We start from the raw sequence: 15,381 nt of genomic DNA on the forward strand, positions 1-15,381 counted from the left end.
CTACCTTCTTTGTGTGTTTTGTGACAAGGTCCTTCCTTGGATAGTGCGGTCAACTCATTTATGTGTGTTTTTGTTAAGCACCCTGCCCCACACTAATATGTAACTTGCTTCCACTCTACCCCCACCCCAACAGACACCGTAAACATGTAAACCAGGGACCAAGGGATGTACCTACCACTCTCCTACCCTTGCCCGGAATAAGGCCCCCTTGGTACAAACAAGCAGATTAGCGGATGGATAGGTGCGACACTGTATTACTGCCTTTTGCCCCGTACTTGCTGTTTCTTAGCATTTACACAGCACCTTCACGTTTTCAAAGCACTGTACCAATGTTTATTAATCCTCACAACACCCCTGTGAGGTAGGTAGGTCAGTATGTCCTTTGTAGTAGAGAAACTGAGGCAGACAGAGGTCAAGCGAACCAAACCTGCCTAGGCCACAAGGGCAGCCGGCGAAGGGACTGCACCCGAGTCCCGAAGCCAGGGCTCTCTGTCCCGTTCATCCACTGGTGAGCATCGAGTGGGCGTCTTCTCACCAGTGAAGGGGACAGACAGGAGGACCAAACACACAGATTTCTCAGGCAACCGGGGGGGGGGGTAGTACAAACGACATCAGGGAATAACCAGGGAACCACGCCAGTGAAAGAGAGAGACGTGAACCAGCACACCAGTAAGGCAAGAGAACATGCTGGAGAGCAAGGCTGGGATCATGGTGACTACTCAGAAGACCTAGACCAGGGGTGGGGAAAATGTAAACGAGGAACCCACCTACAAGGTGACCAACCCAAATACCTGTGGTTTCCAACTGGAAGAAAAGTTAGACAGTGAAAAAAACCAAACCACACAATCGAATTTTAAATTAGAAATGACGTGGCGATAATTCACATTAAAAAGGCCAATCATATTTGTATTGTAACTGTAACTAGTATCCTTTTTGGAGCCTTCCATTCCAAATATTCCAATCCCCCCCCCCACCCCCCCACCCCCCCACGAGGGCTGTTCCTTACAGCACTCTTTCTCTCTCCATACCAATCCGTACACTAGTAGAACTATCAAGTGGCTCGATGGCGTGTCGCAGGGTTAACTGGCCCGGCTAGGGATGGAATTCAGGAAACCATCACAGACGGACCATTCTGTCTGCCTCCTGTATTTTAGAAACAGCTGTTTCGAACCTGCCTCTGCCCAATTCCATCTTCTAGGAAAGGCTGAGAGCACACAGAGAAGCAGTTCATTCTTTCGTAAGGGGACTGGTGAACCTGGTTCAACATGCCATTTTCAGAGAAAAAAGAGAGAAGACCTGCACTGTAAAGCATAACGAAGGAGTAGATTGATTATAGCTACTCCAAATTTTAGAGTGATACAATGACCACAGAGTTAAAAACTATCACTGTTACCACGGTTTATTTGACAATAGTCGGTTTAGTCTACAAGTTTAAGGCAAACATACTAATGCAGTCGCTTTTCATCAGAAATCATACTTATAAAGATTACATAAAGTCTGTCCCAAAACTTCTAAGAAATGTTCATTAATTAAAAATAAGTCTGATTAAGATGCTTTTACCAGGATACATGGATGAACTAAGGTGGCATACAATGTTTTTAAACAAAACAAAACAAAACAAAACAAAACATAACAAAAACACCAAAAGAAAACAAAAGGTAATGGCAACCTTTATCTTGTCTGAACAATGCATCTTTGAAAGGGTTAAACATCAGAGATTACTTAAAGGGAAATAAGATTGGCAGCCATAAGGAACGCTATTCAGAAAATAAAGACAGTTACAGAGGCTACTTAAAAAAGGACTGAACGCTGGGCTTCGGAAGAGGAGGAGCGCACGGTGATGGACAACCGTCCCAGGGAGCACACGGGGAGCTGCAGGAGGGCAGCGTTCCACCACACAGACGGACGGACCCGCAAAACCCGTGGACGGCACCGCTCCATCGCTTCTCAGAAAAAAAGGAGAGTAGATGCGCTTGGTCAGCTGTTTCTTTTGTTTCCAGTGAGCAGTAAATGCCTAATCTCATTAAGAAAACAAAAATAAAATCTGAAGGAAGGCAGCCCTTTTTAACCAAAGGCGGAGTGTGGCTTATGTGTCTCCATTTAACACTGCCAAGCAGTTCTGCAGCAACTGTAGGTTACCCTAAAAAGGAAGGGAAAATAAATCATGAAGTGCAGACAGCCTGGAAGAGTTGCAGTGAAAATATAACAGCGCTGGGAATCCCGTAACTAACGCCACCTTTATTAAGACAACAGAACTCCGGAAACAGCTACTCACTATCCACACACGTACACGGGTTTAAAGACATAAAACCGTATCCTTTGTTTCACGCACAAGGTTTTCCACACACCAGATTTCTTCAGGGCATTTCCGTCTAGATCAGTATTATGGTGTTGAATCACTCGGCATGGTTCTAATGAGGGATGAAACATGCCCTGTGAGTCCAAGTCAAACTACCGGACGTTTTGCAAGACCGGTTCTTATCCCTTTCCTCTAGCCGTTAAAATCTGTGTATTAGGGTAGAGGCATATTAAATTATAACGTACACTTTCAGGACTAAAGTAGTGAGTGATACCAGTTTTTATACACATAGCCGTAAGTTCCCGTACAACGGCATTCTGTAACATTCAGACAGGCCTACGTACCCATTTGTAAAACATGGGCGCTGGCATCCAAATTTAGACACGTGTCCGGACAAATGTAAGCATATATGCATTACGCCGATAAATACGTGGGGTAAAGGAAAACCTCTTCCTTCCAGTAAGTAGAAAGCCAACTAAAACGATGGGATTAGAAAAGTGACCGTCTGGCAGCCACCACGATAATCGACGGAGGCAAAAGTCATGAACGGTGGCTTTGAGCATAAGGCTGAAATGCCAATACCGTAGCCATTAGCTACGTGCGGCGATGGAAAATTTAAATTTCTGTTAATTAAAGTGAAATAAAAACTCAGTTTCTCAGTTGCACCAGCCACATTTCAAGTGTAGGCGTTTGACGGCCACGTGTGGCTACTTAGTGGCTACCGTGCCAGACAGTGCTGATGACAGGATACTTCCATCATCACACAAAATTCCGTGGGACAGTGCTGGGTAAGCGATGGGGTATTTACACAGTCCCAAGTATCTCCCCGCAGAATACTTCTTCATTTCAAAGTGTAAAATAGTAACTTGGCCACTGAGGAACCTGCAGACATCATCACTTGAACCAAATGATCAAAGTCAGACATTGCCAGCGAGGCAACTCATCAACAGCATGTACCTCCTGAAAGGATGCAACAACGAGAAGGTCCGAGCACCACTTCTGGGCGATTCCCGCCACAGGTGGGGAATCTAAACTCAATAACTAGACGAACCCAAAGCGAGGGACATTTTATAGACCCGTGCGTTTCAGTGTCCAATGTTATGAAATACAAAGACTCAGGAACTTTCCGGGTTCAGGAAGTCTAAAACGACACGTGCGGGGGGTGCGGGGCGGGGAGGGCACCTGGCTGGCCCAGTTGGTAGAGCGCGCGACTCTCGACTCTCTCGATCCTGGGGGTCGTGAATTCAAGCCCTACAGCGGGTGTAGAGCTCATCCCAAGAAAAACGAAAAGTCACGCCTGGGTGGCTCTCTCGGTTAAGTGTCCGACTCTCGGTTTCTGCTCAGGTCACAATCTCACGGTCTCGGTTTCGTGAGTTGGAGCCCTCCCCCACCCCACCCTGCGCCCCGGGCGGGCTCTGCACTGACAGCGCCAGAGCCTGCCTTGGGATTCTCTCTCTCTCTCTCTCTCTCTCTCTCTCTCTCTCTCTCTCGCTTGCTCGCTCTGCCTCTCCCCTTCTCCCACGTGTGCGCTCGCGCTCTCTCTCGCTCGCTCTCTCAAAATAAATACATAAACTTAAAAAATAAATAAAAAGACCTGTGCGCCGAATGTCATGTATTATCTTGAGTATCCTTTTGTCACTAAAGACATTATTCATTGTTAGACAACTGGTGGCATAAAAGTCTGTGGATTAGATAATAGTACTGTATCCATAGTAATTTCCTGATCTTTGTAATTGCTCCAAGTATTCAAGAGAATTATTTGGTGTTAGGAAATCGACACTGAAGTGTTTAAGAGCCAAGAGACTACCTAGCTGCAACCTAAACGGTTTAAGACAAAAACAGGTATGTATAAGGGTAGGGGTGTGGGGTGTGTGTGTACTGTGTAAAGAGGAAAAGTAAAGAGGGAGGGAGGAAGAGGGGGAGGGGAGGACAGAGCGAACATGACAATATGCACATTTGAGGACTCTAGTGACAACTATCCAGGGATTCTTTGTACTTTTCTTGCAACTTTACCGAGCGCCTGAAATTGGGTGAACATAAACATTTAAGAATTTCAAGTGCCCCAGTTAACTGTCCATGTTGTGCCAGTAGAACGATGGATTCTGAGCCTGTCTGTATTTCTGACATGATCTTCTTAAAGGTATATCCCTCCAGTGGGACGAAGTCCAAGGATACACATCCTGCACTTGACACACTGCCAACGCCCTCCAGAAGGGTGTGCCCTGGTCCACACTTACCCACCAGGCACGAGGACTCCACGCCCTCATAGGCAGCAGTAGCATCACCTTTTTTTTTTTTTCACTGCCTTTATCATACATTCTATGCTTCATTAATAAAATATCTGAGACTATCTTCAAGGACACAAAAGTGACCAAATGACCTAATTTTCTGTTATAACCAGGTTCCAATACATGGCAAGACATATCCCGGTTATAATGAGTGAAATCCAAAGTAGTTTTAAACCATCTGGATGTAAATTTAACCAATGTCTAATCTCTTTGGAATAACTTATATGGATTCTGGGACCAAAATGGGACTTTGTTCAGATTTGCAAAATCATCAAGAAACCTCAGACGAGAGGGCAGGGTTTCTCAACCTCGGCGGGTTTTTTTTTTTTTTTTTAAGCTTTATTTATTATTTTTTTAAATGTTTATTGGGGCGCCTGGGTGGCGCAGTCGGTTAAGCGTCCGACTTCAGCCAGGTCACGATCTCGCGGTCCGTGAGTTCGAGCCCCGCGTCAGGCTCTGGGCTGATGGCCCAGAGCCTGGAGCCTGTTTCCGATTCTGTGTCTCCCTCTCTCTCTGCCCCTCCCCCGTTCATGCTCTGTCTCTCTCTGTCCCAAAAATAAATAAACGTTGAAAAAAAATTAAAAAAAAATGTTTATTTTATTTTGTTTTTGAGAGAGAGACAGAGAGAGAGAGAGAGAGAGAGAGAGAGAGAGAGGAGAGAATCCCAAGCACGCTCCACGGTTATCAGTGCAGAGCTGGACACGGGGCTCGAACTCACAAATCCGTGAGATCATGACATGAGCGGAAACCAAGAGTCAGACGCTTCACTGACTGAGCCACCCAGGCGCCCCAAGTTTTATTAAAGTAATCTCTCTACACCCAACGTGGGGCTTGAACTGGCGACTCCGAGATCGAGAGTCACACGCTCTTCCGACCGAGCCAGCCAGGCACCACCCACCCTACCCCCCATTTAAAAAAAGATTTTATTTTATCATTATTTTTAAAATTTATTATCATTTTCTTACGTAGGTCAAGAGGCGGATGCTTGACTGACTGAGCCACCCAGGCGCCCCTGAACGATTTTATTTTTAAAGTCATCTCTACACCCGACGTGGGGCTCGGACCTACAACCCTGAGAACACGAGTTGCACGCTCCACCGACTGAGCCATCCAGTCTCAGTGTCCCTCAGTCTCGGCAGACTTGAGGTATTTGGGGCTGTCGAATCCTTTCTAATGGGGGCTCTCCTGTGCCCTGTCAAAAGTTTAGCAGCATTCCTGCCCTCTGCGCCCTACATACCGGTCGTAAACCCACCCATCCTCTGTTGTGACTACCAGACATGTCTCCAGAAATTGCTAAATGTCTCCCGGGAGGCAAAACTGCCTCTAGTTGAGAGAGCCACTGGAGTAGAAGACCCATCAGAGAACACATTTCAGAAAGGACCTGAAAAGCACAGAAATCTGGAAACCAGAGGCTGACAACCATCTATATAGTAAGGGTCAGCAAACTTTCTGTAAGGGGCTTAAACACGTAGTAAACGTTTTAGACTTTGAGAGACACGTGGTCTCTGTTTTGCTGTAGTAGTATGAAAGCAACCACAGACGGAGCACAAAGGAACGAGCTTGGCTGTATTCCAGGAAAACTTCACTTACAGATGAAATCTAAATTTCACGTAATTATCACGTGTCATGAAATACTATTCTTTCGCCTTTTTTTAAAGAACCACTGAGGGGCACCTGGGTGGCTCAGTCGGTCAAGCGTCGTCCGACTCTCGATTTCGGCTCAGGTCATGATCTCACGGTTGGTCGTGAGATCAGCCCCGCCTGGGATTCTGCACTGGGCGTGGAGCCTGCTTAACATACTCTCTCTCCGGGACACCTGGGTGGCTCTTTCGGGTAGGTGTCTGACTCTTGGGTTTCGGCTCAGGTCATGGTCTGGCGGTTAGGGAGTTCAAGCCCTGCATCGGGCTTCACGCTGACAGTGAGGAGCCTGCTTGGTGTGTCTCTCTCTCTCTCTCTCTCTCTCTCTCTCTCTCTCTCTCTCTCTCTCCCTCTCTCTCTGTCTCTCTCTCTCCCTCTCTTTCTCCCTCTCTCTCTCTGCCCCTTCCCTGCTGGTGCTCTATCTCTCTCTCCCTCTCAAAAAACCAACGCCATTCTTGGCCCACAGGCTACACAAAAACAGACAGGCTGTAATCTGCTAATCCTTCCTTAAACCTATTAACAAAATCCTGAAGAGATTTTATAACCTCCTTACAAAGAACAAACATAGTGAACGTTAGAAACCAACACGGGTGCAGTAACAATAAATCGTGCCAACCTTATCGAAATATTTTCTTTTGAGAGGGTGATTGGACCAGGAAATCTGTAACATATAGCTTCATTGTAATGACGAATTGGATACATCTTGTATCCATCACAGATAAAATGGAAACGGTTGATGATAGTATAAATAGGTGAATTCCTAGCTACCCAAATAGCCATCACCAAAGAATACTCATTAATAACTTAATATCAATTAGTATAGAAAGAAAGGAAGGGAACTACAAATTCAGCCTTTTTGGGTACCGTGCACTTATCCGGTTAGATGAACCAATGTTGACTCCTTTGGTCCCGATCAATCTTTTATTTATTTTTTTATTTTATTTTATTTTTTTTTTTAATTTTTTCAACGTTTATTTATTTTTGGGACAGAGAGAGACAGAGCATGAACGGGAGAGGGGCAGAGAGAGAGGGAGACACAGAATTGGAAACAGGCTCCAGGCTCCGAGCCATCAGCCCAGAGCCTGACGTGGGGCTCGAACTCCCAGACCGCGAGATCGTGACCTGGCTGAAGTCGGACGCTTAACCGACTGCGCCACCCAGGCGCCCCTCGATCAATCTTTTAAAGTAAAACTTAGATGACGACATAAAAGGGAAGTTCATACAAACTACAAATGTCCATCACTTGGGAGTAATCACCACTCTCCTAGTCAACTACTATATGATCAAATCGAAGTTTCCAAAAGATCCCACGCTGGGCTACAACTAGCAAGCTACAATTTGACAGACATAACTGTGGCCTGCAACTTCATTTTAAAAATTAAATGCTCAGTACATGAAAAAGTTCTAGAGACCTGTTGCACGACAATGTGAATATACTTAACAAGGCTGAACCGTACACTTTAAAAGTGGGTAAGATGGTACATTTATGTGTTTTTTACCACAAAAATGAAAACTATTCCTACAAAGAATTAAACACACAACTATAGGTTGGAGGCTCGAAAACAGACCAAGGAGGAGGAGAATGAGGAGAAGATGTGTGATTATAAGCCAAATCAAGCTGGTGTAAGATGGCGCTAAACAAAACAAAACAAAACAAAACACAAAAGAACCAAAAAACAAAAAAAAACAAACCCTTATACGAAAAGCAAAAAGAAAAAGAAAAAAAAAAAGAAAAAACACAAAAAACCCTTATGCCTCTAAAACTGCCGTAAGGAGAAACGTGTACAATAAAAAGTCCACGTGTGGAAAGGTGTTTCCATTTCTGGGTGCAATATTGAAAAAAAAATTTTAATGTTTATTTACTTATTTATTTTTTTTGAGAAAGAGAGAGACAGACATAGAGACGGAGAGAGACAGAGCATGAGCAGGGGAGGGGCAGAGAGAGAAAAGAGGGAGACACAGAATCCGAAGCAATTCCAGGCTCTGAGCTGTCAGCACAGAGCCCGACGTCGGACTCGAACTCACCAACTGTGAGATCGTGAGATCGTGAGATCGTGACCTGAGCCAAAGACAGAGGCCTACCCAACTGAGCCACCAAGGGGCCCCTGCACGCAATATTTGAAAACAGCAATGACCTAGTGTAATAATATAAAAAGCTTATTGAAATGTATGGGATAAAATATATTTAGCTCAAAGATGTCTAGCTTGTAGGAGAGAATATATTCAAATATTTGAGGTAATATATCCAAATGTTTCTGTGGGAGAAATTAAATTCATTTTTCTTTCTTTTTTTAAAGCCAACCCGTTTATTTTGAGAGTTTGAGAGAGAGAGAGAGCGCGCGAGCGAGCGAGCGCACGAGCGGGGAGGGGCAGGGAGAGAGAGAACCCCAAGCAGACTCCACGCAGAGTTGGACGCAGGGCTCCTCCAGCTGACAAACTGTGAGACCATGACCTGACCGAAACCAAGAGTCGGACCCTCAAACGACAGAGCCACCCAGGCATCCGTCAAATTTATCTTTCTTATTTCACGTGACAAAACTCTGACCAATTTGTCAAAGTGACACAGAAGCAGATTTCTGTGCGTTATGGAGTGTCCCGAACGTCTTAGTAGAGTTTCAAGCTTTTTAATGACTTTCAAAGCGTAAATACTATAAATATATTTAAAAAAAAAAAACACAAAAACACTAACAAGTTTATTCAAATTTCTTTAATACTTCTAATTTGGGGAATTTTGAATATATTTTTACTTTCAGTCCTTCTGATTGAAGCCAGCAAATATTAAATTTTTAAAGAAGTTTTTATTAAAGATAGATTTATCTTTTTTAAGCAGTCACAAATGATACTGGTTTCCATATTAGGTACTAGGGTCTTGCAGAGCTGACCGCTTAGAGAAATTGTACGTATTATTCTTGCTTGAATTAGATGATCTTTTTAAGTTCGCTCGCAATTCTAAGATTCTCTAGTTCTCACCTTATTAGAAGGCTTGGGCCAAGCTTTATCTTAACTACGAGAAAGGGCTGAATCTGGAGGAAACAAACACTATAAAAAACGCTGGGCGAAGGATATTTATTTACTAACATTAAATTATTTTGAAGTACTAAAATGATCTTCAAAAATTAGCATTCCAATTACAATTCATTCTAATCCAGGAATGGTTCTTCCAATATCCCTCCAGAAAGAAACTGTCATTAAAGGATTATTATCAATTCCATAACTGACTCCTTCCTTCCTCCCTGCCTTCCTCTCTTTCTTTTTTTTTTAAGTAATCTCTACACCCAACACCCAACGTGGGGCTCAAACTCACATCCAGGCGATCAAGGGTCACATGCTCCACCGAATGAGCCGGCCAGGCACCCCGTAATTCATTCATTCATTCATTCATTCATTTGTTTCTTTCTTTTCTTCCTTTCTCTCTCTCTTTCTTTCTATCTTTCTCTCTCTCTCTCTCTCTCTCTCTCCCTCCCTCCTTCCCTCCCTTTTCTTTTTAATGTTTATTTTTTACTTTTGGGGGGGGGGAAGGGCACAGACCGGGGACAGAGGATCTGAAGGGGGGCCGCACAGCCTAACGTGGGACTTGAAACTCACCAATCGTGAGGACCCAGGTGCCCCAAGACTACTCATTTCTAAATTATAAGTCACGTAAAATATTAAACCTTGACTATGACACTAACCTTTGCATGCTTCAGTTCTAACTCTGCCAGTTCCACTAAATTTTTTCTGAATGCGGCAACTCTTCTCGTCTTAAAATCTATAAGTTCTGTGGACGAAAGAAATTAGGATTAACTATTTAATTCACATAATAGTTGAAGGTATACCGTATAATTAAAGGTTAATATAACAGTACCTTGTTTTGCAGATTCAGATATTTTTTCAAATTTCTGACAACATAATTGTTGGGATGTCTCAGCCTGAAGAACATCTTTATTTTTCGCTCTTGCTTTGTCCAGTGCTTTGTTAGCATTTTCATAATCCACTAGTGACCTAGATCTTCGATAGAGGAGATCCTATACAACAGAATGCTTCGCAGTAAGGCACGCTGCGTGTTTCGAACAGTCACGGGCAACCACCACCACCCCACTGCCCCCATCATCATCAGAGCTAACGCTTACGCCATGAAGATCACATGCCAGTCACCCTCCAAATGGTCTTTATAACAGCTTTATGGAGATGTAATTCACACACAGACACCTCGTTCCAAGTGCACAATTCACGGGTTTTTAGTGTGCTGGCAGAGTTGTATAAACATCGCCACCATCAATTTTGGAGCATTTTTGTCGATCAAAAAGAAACCCCACATCCATCAGCAGTCATTCTTCATTTCCTCCTTGCCACCCCCCAACCCTAGACAACCGCTGATCTGCTTTCTGTCTCCGTAGATTTGCCTATTCTGGGCGTGCCATGAAAAAAAAAAATGGAATCACGTAATGTGTGGCCTTTTCTGTCTGGCTTTCTTCACACAGCATAAAGTTTCGAGTTCATTCATGTTATAACTGAATCAGTACTTCATTCCTCTTGACTGCTAAATAATGTTTCGCCGTAAGGACAGACACACCACATGGATGTGTCCGTTCACCAGTGGAGAGACATTTGTTTGTTTCCACACTCTGCCTATTATGAATAATGCTGTTATGAACATTTGTGTATAAGTCTGTGTGTGAACATGTCTTCCTTTCTCTTTCTATCTCATTACTTAGGGGTGGAATTGCTGGGTCACTCGGTAATTCTATGTTCAACCTTTTGAGAAACTGCCAGACTGTTTTCCAAAGTGGCTGCGCCATTTTACATTTCTGCAGGCGCTGTATGAGTGTCCCAATTTCTCCACATCCTTGGCAACGCTTATCTTTTTGATTAAAGCCACCTGGTGGTGTGAAGTGGTATCACGCTGTGGTTTTATTTTACAAAGATTTAATTAATTAATTATTGAAAACAATTTTTAAAGAAGGTTTATTCACTTTTGAGAGAGACAGAGACAGAGCAGAAGCGGGGGAGGGCAGAGAGAAAGGGAGACAGAATCTGAAGTAGGCTCCATGCTCTGAGCCGTCAGCTCAGAGCCCGATGCGGGGCTCGAATCCACAAACCATGAGACCATAACCTGAGCCAAAGTTGGACACCTAACCGAATAAGCCACCCAGGTGCCCCTTACTTATTTATTAATTTTTTTTTTTTAAGTTTATTTGTTTTGGGAGAGAGAACAAGAGTGGGTGGGGCAGATACAGAGAAGGAGAGAGAAAATCCCAAGTAGGCTCCACACTATCATCGTGGAGACTGATGTGGGGCTTGAGCTCATGAACCGTGGGTTCATGACTTGAGCCAAATACAAGAGTCAGACACTTATTCAACTGAGCCACCCAGGCACCACTAATGATTTTATGTTTTAAGTAATCTCTACACCCAATGTGGAGCTTGAACTCGAGACCCTGAGATCAAGAGTCACATGTGCTATAAACTAAGCCAGCCAGGTGCCCCAAGGCCTATTTATAATTTGATAAGGAATGAAAATGTGGTGTTCAAATCACCACTGACCACATGGGAATTTTCTGTACAATACATACCGATTCATAAATTAACACAAAATTTGGAATATCTGAGCCACTAAGTTTTCAGTGCTTTTTTCAGTTGTTTCTGTTAAACATTTTTTGGATAGTAAGAGTTTTAGTCTTGCACATACATAGACTTCCAAAGGAAATTTGGGTTCCCTGGGTGGCTCAGTTGGTTGAGTGATCGACTCTTGATTTTGGCTGAGGTCATGATCTTGCGGTTGGTGGGTTTGAGCCCCAGGCCGGTCTCTGCACTGACAGTGCAGAGCCTGCTGGGATTCTCAGTCTTCCTCTCTCTCTGCCCCTACTCCCCCTCTTCACTCTCAAAAAAAAAGGAAATTTGAGTCGCCTTAAAATAAAACACATTCTGATTTTAGAGCTCATTTACCCCCAAAAGATATATATAGACCAAATTAGGACTCCTTTAGCTACGGGGTTTACTTTTTGTTTTGTAGGCATTTTACCTGAATGACTATACCAAATTCATTAAAAAAAAAAAAATTCTAATCTATACTGTATCAGAAGCTTACAGAGGAAACATTATTTTTAGTTATTTTTTAATTTTATTATTATTTTTAGTAATTTTTAAAAAAATGTTTACTTTTTGAGAGACAGAGTGAGAGAGCACATGCGTGCACAAGCTGGGGAAGGACAGAGAGAAAGGGAGACACAGAATCCGAGGCAGGTTCCAGGCTCCAAGCTGTCAGCGCAGAGCCTAATGTGGGGCTCGAACTCATGAACCACAAGATCATGACCTGAGCCAAAGCCGGATGCATAACTGACTGAGCCACCCAAGTGCCCCAAGTTTTTATTCTTTTAAATAAGCACTAGGCCCAACACGGGGCATGAAGTCATGACCCCAACATTTAGAGTTGCATGCTCTACCAACTGAGCCAGTCAGGCACCCCAATAGAGGAAACATTTATGTGGGGTTCCCTGACCTACAATTTATAAAAGGAGAAAAAAATTCACACTTGAGAATATAATTTAAAATCAACAGATTAATAATTTTTAATAACCTTAAATCTAACTTCTAAAGAGATGGCTTTTAATAAAACAGTCCTTTTTAAAAAACAGTGAACAGTAAGTTACCTTAGCAGCTTGAGATTCCCTTAAGTAATACTTTAAAAGGTCAGAAAGTTTGAGGTCCTCATCAGCAGACACTCGTGCTTCTATTTTCTGAAAAAGGGGAAAAAAACAGGCATTTAATTAGCACATAGTCTACACCCCACATTTTCTTTCTCAATTACTGTAAAAAAATTAAAGTTATAAATATCTATAGTATCCACTCCTATTTAACCTAAGTTTCCCACCCTCTCCTTTCTACTAGCCTATTACTTTTCTTCATGATTATGACAAGAAATAAACAGAAAAAAGAAGGAGATCAAATGAAATTAGTGAGTTTTTGGAAGGACTCGATATCTGACTCAAGTTCCCAGCTAGACTGTGTTTCAGTACCATCTTTCAGCACTTACATTTTCTCTTGTTACTTCCTTTCAATGATATGTACACATGATTTTAAAGTGTTAAAGGCTGACGATGGTAGACTAGGTAACAAACCAATCTTCCTACTGAGAACAACCAGAAAATACAGTCAAAACATTACCAAAATGTGCCTGAAGACACCACAGAGTAATAAACAGATGTGGTTAGTTTGAGTTGGGATAAAACGGGAAACAGCCATGTCAGACTAAAAAGATGCAACTCTTCAGTCTGGAGAGACGGAGGATAAAGATGTATTATGTCAACCAAATATAATATAGGGACCTTGTTGGAATCTAAGTCAGATGAACTCCACTGTAAAAAGCCATTTGAGGCAACTGGGAACATGCATATAGCAAGAATTTGGTGACATCAAGGGAAATCATTGATAACTGTATTGACTATATTAAAATTCTTATCTTTTTAAAAAAATGTTTATTTATTTATTTTGAGAATGAGAGAGAGGGAGGGAACCTCAAGCAGACTCTGCACTCAGCGCAGAGCCCAACAAAGGACTCGATCCCACGAACCATGAGATCATGACCTGTGCTGAAATCAGGAGTTGGAGGTTTTACTGACTGAGCCACCCAGGTGCCCCTAATTCTTATCTTTTAAAAAAAGACAGATGTGCACAAAGGGCAGAAACAGAATGAAATGGACATTTTGGGGAAAAAGCACTTTAAGCAATGTAGAAAATGTTAACATTTAGGAAATCTGGGTGACCCATGTATAGGAATTCCTTGTACTATTCTCACAATGTTTCTGTGGGTCTGAAATTCCTGTTGAAATAAAGTTAAAATTTAAAAACCCTACACATCCAGGGCACCTGGGTGCTCAGTCAGTTAAGCATCCAACTTTGGCTCAGGTCATGATCTCAGTTTGTGAGTTCAAGCCCCACGTCCGGCTCTGTGCTGACAGCTCAGTATGGAGCCTACTTTGAATTCTGTGTCTCCCTCTCTCTCTGCTCCTCCCCCGCTCATCCTCTGTCTCTCTCTCTCCTTCAAAAATAAATAAAAACATTAAAAAAATTAAAAATAAAAACCCTACACATCCAACAGAATAACTAAAAAAAGACAACAGCAAGTACTGCAAGCTGTGTAGCAACCCCAATGCTCACATTTATTCTGATGGGAATGTAAATTGGTACAATCACTTTGGGAAACGGTTTGGCACGATCTATGAAAGCTTTTCACATGGATACCGTAAGACCCCTAATTCCCCTCCTGGTTATATATACTGAACAAGTATCTACTTGTTTTCAGCTGAAACTATCTAAGAATGGTCTTAGAAGTACTATTTGTAAAGAGCCACAAACTAGAAACGATCCAAAGCCTACCAACAGTAGGACAAATGAATAAATTTAGGTATATTCTTGCCAAGGAAAGGTATATAGGAATGAATGAAGGAATGAAGGAACTATACCTACATGCAACAACATGGATGAATCGGGGCTCCTGGGTGGTTCAGTCGGCTAAGTGTTTGATTCTTCATTTTGGCTCAGATCATGATCTCATGGTTTGTGAGACTGAGCCCCCAGCCGGGCACTGTGCTGGTAGCATGGAGCCTGCTTGGGATCCTTTCTCTCTTCCTCGCTCTCTGCCCCTCCCCCCACTTGTGCACTCGTTCGCACGTACTCTGTCTCTCTCTCTCTCAGTAAATAAACTTAAAACCAAACCAAAAAACAAAAACAAAAACAAAAAACGCAGGGGCGCCTTCGTGGCTCAGTCAGTTAAGCATCCGACTCTGGATTTTGGCTCAGGTTTCTCATGGTTCATGAGTTTGAGCTCTGCATGGGGCTCCAAGCTGTAGTGTGGAGCCTACTTGGGATTCTCTCTCTCCCTCTCTCTGTTCCTCCCTAGCTCTCTCTCTCTCTTTCAAAGTAAATAAACTGAAAAGAAAAGAAAAAAAAGGAAAAGTACTTCTCTCTCTTCTGAAAAAGGAAAAAAAACCCAAAACCAACACAGATGAATCTTATGTATGTAATGCTGAGTAAATGGAACCAGACATAAAAGAATACATACTGCATGAAGCATTTACATAAAATATGAAAATAAGATTAATCTCTGCTGTTAGAAGCTAAGATAGTGGTTTTCCTTGCAGGAGGTGGTGACTCAGAAAGCAGCTGAAGGGGGGCAGG

At 42.8% G+C, this 15,381-nt stretch overlaps 1 protein-coding gene across 2 annotated transcripts in view; it reads right to left on the minus strand.

Annotated features, from left to right (window-relative positions):
• Positions 1-310: 310 nt before the first annotated feature.
• SNX6 (sorting nexin 6) overlaps positions 311-15,381 on the minus strand; it is a 63,482-nt gene continuing 48,411 nt past the window's right edge. For both annotated transcript variants that reach the window (XM_030318923.1, XM_030318922.1), the window contains 4 exons: positions 12,855-12,941; positions 10,070-10,229; positions 9,897-9,982; positions 311-2,140 (listed from right to left, as the gene is read on the minus strand). In XM_030318923.1, coding sequence (XP_030174783.1) covers positions 2,087-2,140; positions 9,897-9,982; positions 10,070-10,229; positions 12,855-12,941 — 387 coding nt within the window. In that variant the 3' untranslated portion in view covers positions 311-2,086. The remainder of the gene's footprint in view (positions 2,141-9,896; positions 9,983-10,069; positions 10,230-12,854; positions 12,942-15,381) is intronic.

The sequence above is a fragment of the Lynx canadensis genome, chromosome B3, assembly GCF_007474595.2.
Source record: "Lynx canadensis isolate LIC74 chromosome B3, mLynCan4.pri.v2, whole genome shotgun sequence".
Taxonomy (NCBI): Eukaryota; Metazoa; Chordata; class Mammalia; order Carnivora; family Felidae; genus Lynx; species Lynx canadensis.